At 33.5% G+C, this 11875-nt stretch overlaps 3 protein-coding genes and 2 pseudogenes across 7 annotated transcripts; 2 read left to right on the forward strand and 3 right to left on the reverse strand.

The window, feature by feature from the left end:
• Positions 1–1221: 1221 nt before the first annotated feature.
• On the reverse strand, positions 1222–2567 carry LOC104767839 (putative F-box/FBD/LRR-repeat protein At2g05300 pseudogene; annotated as a pseudogene).
• A 669-nt stretch (positions 2568–3236) lies between these two features.
• LOC104766380 (putative F-box protein At3g23950 pseudogene) lies at positions 3237–5007 on the reverse strand (annotated as a pseudogene). The gene has a single exon (XR_015590523.1). The product of XR_015590523.1 is annotated as a putative F-box protein At3g23950 pseudogene (transcript).
• Positions 5008–5863: 856 nt separating this feature from the next.
• LOC104766381 (putative defensin-like protein 258) lies at positions 5864–6981 on the forward strand. The gene is made up of 2 exons (XM_019241188.2): positions 5864–6022; positions 6691–6981. The coding sequence occupies exons 1-2, from the start codon at positions 5881–5883 to the stop codon at positions 6879–6881; spliced, it is 333 nt and encodes a 110-aa protein (XP_019096733.2). The 5' UTR covers positions 5864–5880; the 3' UTR covers positions 6882–6981.
• A 954-nt stretch (positions 6982–7935) lies between these two features.
• On the forward strand, positions 7936–8531 carry LOC109130978 (defensin-like protein 259). The gene is made up of 2 exons (XM_019241235.2): positions 7936–8069; positions 8267–8531. Exons 1-2 carry the CDS (start codon positions 8012–8014, stop codon positions 8470–8472), a joined length of 264 nt encoding a protein of 87 aa, XP_019096780.1. The 5' UTR covers positions 7936–8011; the 3' UTR covers positions 8473–8531.
• A 102-nt stretch (positions 8532–8633) lies between these two features.
• On the reverse strand, positions 8634–11221 carry LOC104767841 (monooxygenase 3). Of its 4 annotated transcripts, none has more exons than XM_087500378.1 (10): positions 11074–11221; positions 10857–11003; positions 10726–10788; positions 10469–10631; positions 10161–10389; positions 10026–10085; positions 9895–9957; positions 9629–9791; positions 9337–9565; positions 8634–9265 (listed from the first exon to the last, which is right to left on the reverse strand). In XM_087500378.1, the coding sequence occupies exons 1-8, from the start codon at positions 11154–11156 to the stop codon at positions 9751–9753; spliced, it is 849 nt and encodes a 282-aa protein (XP_087356504.1). In that variant the 5' UTR covers positions 11157–11221; the 3' UTR covers positions 8634–9265; positions 9337–9565; positions 9629–9750. The 4 variants fall into 4 exon arrangements, with proteins under 4 accessions (XP_087356504.1, XP_087356505.1, XP_087356506.1 ...); XM_087500379.1 differs by having other exon boundaries at positions 9337–9555; positions 11074–11210; XM_087500380.1 differs by lacking the exons at positions 10026–10085; positions 10161–10389; positions 10469–10631; positions 10726–10788 and having other exon boundaries at positions 9337–9555; positions 11074–11210.
• Between the last annotated feature and the right edge of the window lie 654 nt (positions 11222–11875).

The raw sequence follows: 11875 nt of genomic DNA on the forward strand, positions 1-11875 counted from the left end.
AAAATAAAAAAAACCAATATTATTATTTTTAATATAATTTTAATATAATTTTATTTAAATATTTATTTTGTTATTTTGTTTTTGTATTTTATCTTAACATTATTAATATTTTATAAACAAATTAAATTATTTCTTAAATATATTTAATTTCATTAATTAGTTATATTTTTATATTAAATAACATATTATCAATAATATTAAGAAAAAACATATTATCAATCATAAAATTATAAATACTAATATAGTTAGTTTCATAATATTAATATTTGTTTAACTCTCATAATTTTTAATCATAGTAATATTTTTTTTATCAACTAATATTACTTAAAAATAATATGAATACTAGATTAGGACCCGTGCTAGAGCACAAGTTGAAACTCTTTTTATTTATATTATAATTTTAGAATAAAAAATAATTCATATGATTGTTTTTAAAAGTTTTTTTTGTATAAAACATTATGCAATAAAATCATATGCTAAATATGATGGCTTGAAAAAATACCTATTTTGTAAGTTTTCTATTGTTAATTTTGTAATTTTATGTATGAGAAATGGTTATGTTTGTTGTTTGTTTTTATTTTAATTTTTGAACATGTTTGGTGAAAGTTTTTTCATATGATCCGTGCTTAGGTAATATTTTATTTTCAATTGCACAATAAAATATCGAAAATATGATAAATTGCCAAGATTTTATTCTTTTTATGTCTAATAGTAAAGATTTTATTTTGTAACAATACATGAAATACTAAAGATTTTATTTTGGAAATTGTATAAATCATTGGAATATTCTCTTTAAGAGGATTCTTTGGGATATTTTTTTAATGTATTCATGTAGCCACATATTGACCAATTAATCTATAACCTTTTTTGTAACCAACCTACATTTAATGTATATCTTATTTTGTAACCAACTTATAGAAATTATATAGTCTACAAAAAAAAATTGTGTACTTCCGTTTTATTATATAGGGGATATAATTGAAAATTATGTATAATAGAACTTGTTAAATAGCTAATTTTATTTTATGATTTATAAAAAATAAAAAATAATAACAAATAAACTGTTTAATTAAGATTTTAAGTTTTCGTGAAGTTAATTTATTATAACAAAGTCTAACAACTTAGAAAGTTATATGTGTCATTCCAGGAGTGGATCTCATGAGTTTTTTTTATTTATTTTTATTCTCAGAAACTTTTTGAGAACCTACCAATGCACCTAACCTTAGTTTGGCTACCAAAACAAAACAAAGACAAATTCTATACAACCTTAAACAGTTTAAAACCAAACCATATATGAAACTACAAATGCATATCTACTTCTTCGTCTTTTACAGGAAACCTCAATTATATTATCTCTCGGCTCTCTCTACCCATTAGAGAAAAATGACTTCACATTCAGTAGAAACCCTTGGGATCTTGACTAAGTCATCTTTTGTTGAACTAGAGTTCAAACATAGAGTGAGTTTCTTGAGGGTGGCAGAATTCTCTAGCAAGTACCATACTAGCTTTATCTCTGGAGATAGTCCAAAAATTGGGGATTTGAATTCAACAAACTCGAGGGACGATAGCAAACACTCTGGCACAGGTGAAATGCTAAGTCGTTTCATCTCCCTCTTGGGACACAGTCGATCGTAACAACCAACACGTCCCTGTGGGAAAATAATGAGATTGAAAACAAAACAAAAAATGAAGCAATATACAGAAACTTCATATATATATATATATATATATATATATATATATATATATATATAGGGATGAGAAAAAAATCAAGAGGGTTTATATATATAGCCAGACCTTCACTAAGATAAGGGATTTCAGATTCGGGCAGCTCCTAAGAAAGATTAGAAACGCTTCGGAGATTCCGGAGAGGAGAAGGTCGTCGTGTTAAACGGAGCCACTTCAGTGACCGAGAATGAACCCGACAGACGTTTTCATCATTCCATACAACGTCAACCTTTAAGTATTCCAGCACAGGGCAGGACGAGACAAGTCTCTCAAATGTGGTCTCGTTGGTAAACACAATATCACTTAAACGGAGGATCTTTAGACAAGGTAAAGAAACAAGCTCAGGAGCAACCAAAGTCAGCCTATAGAGTCTTAGACACACCAGTGACTCACAAACATAGAGACTAAGTGGCATCTCATGAGAATGAGAATAAGCATCTCGAGTAACGTGATCAACCAAAAGACGCTGAACCTTACGCTTTACCGAGGCACCGATCCATGATGTGAGATAGGATGATGCATCATTGTCATCAATATATAACCTGAGTTTCTCTATGCATGTAACCCTGTCGGAATCGAAAAACCAGTTACCAAAACTCAAAAAGGCATTGAAACTTGGGAATTTCTTAAAGTCCAGTTTCAAACGAGGAACCAAAAGCCAGAGAGTCCTCCATCTGGTAGATAAAACACTTGTCTTCACAGCTTCCTCGATCTGTGGGAAGATGATTAAGTATTTGACTTAACAAAGCATCTGGTAATTGGCTTATTCTATCTTCCTTCAACCTCTCAGTACTTAACCCTTTGGAACAAGCCATTCGTATTATTCTTTTCCCAGACAACCAAATCTGTAAGAAATGGTACAAATTTCAGAGAGAAGGAGTAAGAAGAAGAGTATGATAGAGAAACTAAACCATTGAGACTTATAAGTCTGGTTAGGGTTTTTTCTAAAGTTTATCATAAAGATATTTTTTTCTAAATTTTATCATGAAGATAAGTTTTACAACAAAAATGGGTAAAATCAGAATAAGAAGAAGAAGAAGGACCTAAGAGTGTTTTGGTCGAACGGAATGGAATCACTTACTGGAACTGTAGATCGTGATTTCGCCGGCGGAAATTAGGAATCACTTGCCCCAACCTTCTCTACTCTCTAGGTTACGTGTGTCAATGTGATTAACATAAGTGATAAGTTTCAGTTACACAAAAGGCCCAACATAGCCCACTAAATCTTTGGTTTAAAGTTGACATATTTATATTACCATGGTCTACTCGAAGGGTTTGGTTTGGTAGACAAAAACTTAACTAAGTTTGCTCGTTGTGCTCAAGTTAAATTGGCTGCTTAAGGTGAGGAAAATGGCTTGTGTTTTGTGTGTTTAGCTATCAATGATATGAAATCTTCCTTTCAGTTATTTTTGTGCCACTAAAATGCTGTTTTGATCGAATAGAAAGGCTACTACTACCATCATGGCTCGAATGAGAAATTTGCATTTTTCAATCATTAGACATTGCGATTTTGAAAAGAATGAAATGTATAATCTCTATATTTATCCTTGTAATGATACAATGAAATGAAGGAAGATTTCTCTAGAGCTTCAGCTCCAACTTCTATTAACAGCTAAACACACAATAACATCACGCCCATAGTCAGCTACAATTCGGTCACAAGCTTCTTCTCTACTTCCTTCAGTCGTCCTGTCTATTCCCCATTCAGTTTACCTCCCACATGTCTGTTCTTCCTCTTAAAATAAACTCATTGTCGCTAATCAGAATGAAACTTGAAACATAGTATACACTAAGTAGGATTCGGACGAGGGAGATGGTGCAGCCAAAGTGGGACAACATACTGTGTAAAGTAGAGATGGTTAGGACCAGTTTGAACTGATGAGAGAAAGTATCTATAGATGTTCCTCATATACTCGCTGCAACTGTTAAAACTCAAGACGCAACCATCCATACACTTACGAGCGTCTTCAGTTTCCTTGTGAAGATTAAACACTTTAGTCCTCAAGTTAAAAAGGATCAGACCTTTGTTGCTCCTGCTCCACAAGTAGACGATCTCAGATTTCAAAGGATGCATCACCACAGGGAAAAAATCGATACCTAACTCGATCAAAGACGCCAAGCTAACTTCCCAACAGAGCTGCCACTGTTCCTCAAGACCAATATCAGTGTACTTGACCAGCCTCCAAACCCGTAACGTGCGGTTTCCATTCACACGGAACTCGTTGAAATACACAATGGACCCTTCCGAGGTTGTAAAGGTTCTCCTAAAACGCCGTAACTCATCATCTTTTCCAGGGAAAGGTACGATATGACACCCACCATCAACACCATTATGACCTCCAAAGAAATCGTAGGCGATAATAGAACTGGTGAGATTAGAAAGCCAATGAAGAAACCCGTTTAAAGCAAGCGACTTGTCCTGACCAGACCACGTAGCAGTATGAAGACAAGGTACAAATTGTCTCCACCACATCCCTGTATCAGATGAGTAGATCATAAACTGGACCTTACCTTCATGAGTCAACAACCACACAACCTTGTAACTCACAACTACACCATTCTCCATCTTTGTAACCAACCCACTCTCACTAAACCGCTCGTTCTTCCGCAATCTCTCAAAATTACGGAACGGAGGTTGAGGGAGTCGAAACCATTCCTGCAACAAAGGGTTCCCAATGTAATACATCGGAGAGCCATCACTAGACTCTGCACAAATCGTGACCAACCCATCTGTACAAGCTAACACATTTAGTTTAGTGATCGTCGTCTCGGCAAAGAAACTTACTAGAGATCCTGGAGAACGAGAAAGTCCCCATCTTTCGCATCCATGGTGGCCGACGATTTCAAGAGCAAGCTTGTGAGGGTTGGTTTGGATGATGGACCATGAGACTGACGAAGATGAGTTGAAAGAGATGTAAAGATCTCTGAAGTCTGAATCGATTAGAGATTTCCATTCTTTGCTCACTGATCTGAATCTCGCGATGTCCTTCAATGGACACCGAAGCAAGACGTTGACCAATGTTTCTTCTAAAATCTCCATTTTTTTTTCGTTTTAGAGTTCTTCACTTCTTCTTCGATTTCTCCGAGACGACTAAGTTTGTTCTCATCAGGTTTCCAATACTAAAAACTTGGCAATTGCTGGATATAGGTTTATGACATTGCTACTTTACGGCATCTTTATTGGAGGAACATTTTTTGTTGAGTGTTATTAGAGTAAAAATATTATGAAAATAATATTAGATCATTAGTTTAGATTTTTTGTAAATAAGTTTGTTATTGGGATAACATGTTTAAGATCATAAGATTTAATAATATAATAATCTTAAACATATTATATTTATAAAAACTTTAAAAATAACATTTAAATTGCAAATTTATAAAACTTTTACAAAAATTCAAAATATAATACCAAATTTTTATGTAACAAAAAAACATTAAAGATAAAAGAAAAACATATTACTTAATTAAAGCACACAAACATTTTATTTAATTAATATATAGTTTAATGTCCAAATTTATTCCATATATTTTCAATCAGATCCTCTTTTAATTTGTGAAAAATTGTTTGCAAAAAATTGTATCCATTCACAGCTTGCCACGTCAGGTTAGAACTGAGCCAAGATCAGTTTTATATCAAAAACAAAAAAAAAGTGTTCTAAGCCTTATTGATTTTTATTTTATCTGGTATGATGATGGTCAATGAATTAAAATATATATATTGGTCGTTTCAAATTGTGAGTTTGACACACAAGCACAATAACTTTAGATTTTAATATATAGATGACATAAAGAGAAAAAAATCTAAAGTTTTCTGTTGTGATTTATATATGTGATTATTCAATTCTTTTAATAAATATAGTATTAAAAAAAAAAAGGTGAATACAATAATTAATAATATTTAATATTATATAATTTGATACCATTATATCAAATCTCTTTTTAATTGTGATTGACTATTAAATGTAAAATTCATAACTATTTATGCTGGTTTTTATTAATTAAATATGCTTAATTTATGATTATAAGTGCACTTAATAAATTTATTTTTAAAAGCTAAAATCCAATGACATTAACATATCACCCCTAACATTTGGTATGTATTAATTCTCAAATCCTTTGACATGACTAGACTTGCTTGTGTATATATTGTGAATGAAGACATGGTTAAACACTACAACGAAAGATCAACCTTTCACAAGACTAAAATTGTTTAATTCAAAGTTCGAAAATTTTAAAATGATGAACGTTTCTTTCAAGCTTTCACTCTTGATTTTCATTTTGGTTATCACATCTGGTAAGTGTTATAATATAAAGATCTATTTAATATATAATATAAAGATCTATTTAATATGTAATCCATTTGCACAGAAAAAAAAAAAAAAAGAAGAAGCACATTTAATCCTTTCGACCAAAACAAAAGCTTTTTTAATATGCAACTTATATATTTTTTGAGGAATTTTCAACAAAAAAAAATATCAATTATCGATGGATCTATTTTTTAACCTTCAACTAATTTATTATTAAAGAAAACGTAACTAAGAGATTTCTACTTGTCGGTTCATTTAAACACTCTTAACTAAATTGTTTATGAAACCTCGGAATTTATCGATATATTTTAGATTCTCAAGTAAAAAATCTATTAAACAAATCAGTATAATCTCTTACTTTATGGATTCTTTTATTAATAATTTAGTCGACGATTTTTAAAATGGATAAGCCAAAAAAAAAATTCTATTAAAATGCTTTTTTATAATATAATTTTGAAAAGCTTGAACATAGTGGTGAATATTGCATTGATCTCGTTTGAATTTAATGGGCTTGAGTCATTTGGTCTGAGAAAACATATACTTCTTTTAAAACATGTTACCTTTGGTTTATCATTTGAATTACTCTATCGCTTTAGAGGCACAAATATTATTACTAGAGAAAAAGTTTAAACCCTTATAAATGATGAACGAATAGATATTGGATCAGAAGCAAGGGAGCTAACAGGAGCTGACAAGAAATTCGAAGTTGCCACCGGAAGTTCAAACTACGGCGGCACCACCAGGACCTTAATGCAATCCCCACCTTGCAAAAGAGATGTTGATTGTAACTTAAGATGTCCCAAGGGAGCTGGAATCTGCAATAATGGCAAATGTGATTGTCTCTAATTGGATTTATCGCATTCTAATGTATTTCTATCAATAAAATTTATCTACCAATATTCAGACTTTAATTAATAAACTAATAATCATACGTTCAAACGACCAACAATGTATTCATGCATGCATTGATCGATTTCTACACTATCTAGAACAACTATGTATTCATAATTCATGCATTGATTCCAAGCCCGAGGTTTCAAATTCACCGGCTAGTGTCTTGCAACTTGATTTCTATTCAGTTTCCAATGGACTCTGTAGAGCACTTCCATTGCACATCTTTGACATGGGATCAATGCATGTCACAGTGTAGAAATGTAGAAAAATGTAGAAAGATGTGTAAAAAGTGTCTCTGTCCAGCACAATTAAGACACAGTGTCAACAGCTGTCATCACTTGATTGGTTAGACAAAAAATAAATAATTAAATAATTAAATTAAATTAAAAATATTATTGTTTAACTTTTGTGACATCCAATGGCAGTTTAATGGATGAGAATGCCCTTACTACACGATATCTTCATTATTTTTTTGTGGATACAAAAACTTGTATGAGTTATATACTTATATCAAAATTACATTTGCTTTTGAAGTTTGGCATGTAAAGATATCGTGTAGTAAGGGAGCTAACCGGAGTTGACGAAACTGTAACTTATGTACACCGTATATACAGGCTGTAATGTAAAGATATCGTCTAGTGCTGATATGTACACCGTATATACAGGCTGTAATGCTTCTTAGTGAGGCATTTTTTTATTTGTTAGATTTATTTCCATATTTGATCAACCTATTCCACTGAATTTATCACAATTTTAGCCAAGATTAAAGTCACCATTTAGAGGTTTTTATCTGCATTATTTTTATATTGTGTTTTGAGTATAAAATTTCAATGTTTATGGTATACTTTTCTAGTCAATTTTTTTTAATTATGTGTGTTATCTAAAATCTTGAAATATGGTATGATTTTCTAGTCAAAAAAACAAATGACCCAATTTAAGTAATAATGTTTTAAGTTTTGACTAATTGTTCTAGATTTCACAGTTTACCACTTTATAAATGTACGGCTACATCCTAGGGACACATAGCAAACTTTAACGAGGCTCGAAGTTTTGAAGTTAAAAAAACCAAAGCAAATTTGAAAATGAAGAACGCTTCTCTCAAGCTCTCACTCTTGGTTTTCATTTTGGTCATCACATCTAGTAAGTTTTTTTTTGTTTTTTTATTTTGCCTTTTCTTTTGTCACCAGGTGCATTGTAAAAATGTTTTTTTTTGTACAAGTGATAGAAACAAAAAGTACATTTTTAAATATTGGTTATTAGTATTCTTAACTTTTGTTTCTAGATGAAGAGTTTAACCTTTAAAGCCATTTTGTTTTATGCAAATGATGGATGAGAAGATCTTGGAGCACAAGCAAGACATCTAACCGAAGTTGATGCTAGTTTGGAAGGTGCAGCAGCAAGTCCAGGGTACGTAAGCATCGGTGACACACTGGGCAAGTCTCTAAGTTGCAAGAGGGACATCGATTGTTACTTAAAATGTCCCGGTCGTAAGGGAGGATTCTGCAACGAACGCCTTCGCAGATGTGAATGTTTGAAATATTAATCACATTGTAATCTACTTTATCAATAAAAATTATTCATTAATGATCAGTTCTTCATATATATTCCAAGCGCATATTTTTTTTTTTAACTTCATTTACGGTTCCATATCAGTCTGCTCAAGTACCTTAGTTTTGCGTACTTCATTCAAATTTGACTCACCAATTTGTCTCAATGAAACTCCTCAAACATTGGACTATATGTTAAAGTTCATGAGAATTGGTCTATAGGTTACAGTTGATCATGATGAGAATTAATACTAAGGCTTCCGCAATCGAAATGAGACATTTTCAGCCGTAACCGAGAAAGGAAAGACCTCAAGAACCTATCTGTGAACAGATTCATCCACTTCCCTCTGCTCTGTTGTATGAAACCTACTGTATACGCCGCAATTATAAGATCAATGCTTCTCCATTTCCTTTCTCTTGCATACTTCTTCAAACCTACTTCAATCCTCTTATAACTCTCGTTTTGATCATCTTCTGTTTCACCTTTCAGATCATTCTTAAATTTTATAGCTTCACCGAGACAACGAGCAAGGATAACTCCATCTTCCATTGCTGAGCAACCACCTTGTCCTATATCAGGAGTCATAGGGTGAAGTGCATCCCCTGCAACGCATACATTGTCCTTTGCAATGTTTGCCCAAAGTAGTTCCCACGGAGGTCGATACTTTAACCGAGACATCACCATGCTATCAAGATCAGTGGTTTCCACAACACTCTTGATGTTTTTAGGTAAGTCTTTGATCTTGTTCAGCACAAACTGTTTGATGTTTTCCGGATTTGTCTCCTCGGCTAACAAACGCAAGGAAAGGAGTCAATGATAATAAAGAGGATACGAACAAGATCAGTAAAGTTCCATTTACCTAAACTAGTAGAGGTGTGGGTTAGGAACCAGTAGACACTGTTTTGGTCGCAGGGGACAAAACCTGAACGAACACCGTTGCCATAAAACTGAAAGAACCTTTTCTCAAATCCATGGCCTGTTGGGAAATGTGCGATCCCTCGAATTCCTAACCGGGCAGTTTTAGCCGGACTCTTGAAGCCTAGCCATTTACCTACCACTGAGTTCACTCCATCACACCCTACCAAGACCTAAATGTCGTTCAGAAAAAACCCACAATTCAGTTAACATCACACAGGACAAGTAGTTACTACCTTGGTTTTGAGTATAGTCCCGTCAGAGAGATGAACCATCTTGTAGTGTCCAGACAATTCGATATGAACAACCTTAGATAAAAACCTTATGGTCCCTTCAGGTAACTCACTCGCTAGATTCTCTAACAACATCTTCCTATGTACACATCGCACCTCATATTCTCTAGCAAAACCCATTTCAACAAGGTTATAAAAGTTTTCTTCTTTTTTGTTTTTATAACATTCATATGTGAATGTGAGTGAAGTCCAGAGAACAAGAAACATACTCAGATTCTGGTAATAACATCTCTTTAGGAGGATTCTCAGCAGAGATGGATCCGACCATCCATCTACATCAAGATCATAGATAAAGTTCCTTTGCGACATGATTGCTATTAAAAAAGTAATTGTTAGTTACCCTTGAAGTCTTTGATCTTGGTCACCACAAACTGTTTGATCTTTTCCCGGTTTTTCTTATCTATAACAAAGTCAAGGAGATGAATCAATAATGATATAAACAAAGATATATATCTACAATAAAAGTTTCATTTACCTATCTCAGTAGAGGTGTGGGTTAGAAACCAGTAGACAGTGTTTTGGTCACATGAGATGAAACCGTAACGAACACCGTTGCCAAAAAACTGAAAGAACCTTCTCCCTAATCCGTGGCCTGTCGGGAAATGAGTGAGCCCAAGGATTGCGAACCGGGGACTTTTAACCGGATTCTTGAAGCCTAGCCACTTACCAACCACTGAATTCACTCCATCACACCCTACCAAAACCTTTCAAAGACCAAAAATTCGTTTACATGACCAGCCTAGCTATTTTACACATGAGTCATGACGACTGAGTAGTTAATACCTTGGTTTTGAGTATAGTCCCGTCAGAGAGATGAACCATCTTGTAGTGTCCGGACAATTCGATGTGAACAAGCTTGGATGAGAACCGTATGGTCCCATCAGGCAATTCACCAGCTAGAGCCTCTAACAACGACTTCCTCTGTACGCAACGAACCTCATATTCTCTAACAAAACCATTTCAACAAAAGTTATAATTAAGGTTTCTTCTTCTTTGTTTTAGTCAATAGTCCAATAAGGAGAAAATAAAAGGATACATACTCAGATTCTGGAAAGAACATTTCTTTAGGAGGATTCCCTGAAGAAATGGGTGTGACCACCCATCTGCATCAAAGGTCAACTAATAAGTTCATAGTTGCTATTAATAGTAACAGTGTTTAATTGTTAGTTACCCTTGAAAACGATCACCGAGACTACGAACATGCTGAGAGATACCGAGAGCTTCCATGGCCTTCCAAGCATTGAAATATAAGGAGATTGCAAATCCTGTGGCTCTCAGATTCTCAGAAGATTCCAACACTAAGCTTCTGATCCCAAGTCTGTAACCACAACTTCGATTAATTAACTTACATGGACTATATAACGTATACTTTTGACACACACGCATACCTATGGAGCCCAAGTGCGGTGGCAAGGCCGGAGATTCCAGCTCCGACGATGACTATATCTTGGGTACTTTCATCTGCTTCCATGGTTTGTAGAAAGCTCTGATCTTTCGTCCTCTGTTATTAGATTAAAGTCAACATAAGAAACCAACATAAAATCCAAACTTTATATATTATGATAAAGAGTTCATCATCGTGTAAAGAGTAGACACGCACTTTTGGCGCGTGGAATGAAATAATTACAGACAAATACAAAACACACAAATCTTTGGACCATCAGTGGACCAAATTAGTTTCCATAGCTAAAGACTAAATCATTACATAAAAAAAGAATTTGGTTATTTTTAAAAGTCTCAAATCTGTTTGTTTAAAGACACATCACTTTTGATTAACGTTGAAACTTCAATCTACCTAATTGTACAAGTAATTTTATTTTTTTTACTTTCCTTCCTATGGTGAAAATAGGAAGAAAAAGAAAATTTATAGAAGATTCTCTACTATTTATATCTAAGGATATATACGGGGTGTATTCAACATCCGTGTAAAATTTACAAATCTTATGTTATTTAATCATGAATTTTAAAAAATCTTTTTTAGAATCTATTATTGAACTAATTATTTAAAAATCTACCTTAAAATCTACTGTTATTCAAAACAGCAGGTGAAGTTGATTTTCTTTTTAGTTGTTTTGCTTTCGTTTGTGTTGTCTACGCTAGATCTGGTGGATTGATGATGTTATTAGTATGCTCAACAAGTGAGAGGGTCTTCACGGTGAGGCTTGCTCGGCGCTTTTTGCAGGCCCGGCC

Source organism: Camelina sativa, chromosome 19 (assembly GCF_030686135.1).
Source record: "Camelina sativa cultivar CO46 ecotype springtype chromosome 19, ASM3068613v1".
Classification (NCBI taxonomy): domain Eukaryota; kingdom Viridiplantae; phylum Streptophyta; class Magnoliopsida; order Brassicales; family Brassicaceae; genus Camelina; species Camelina sativa.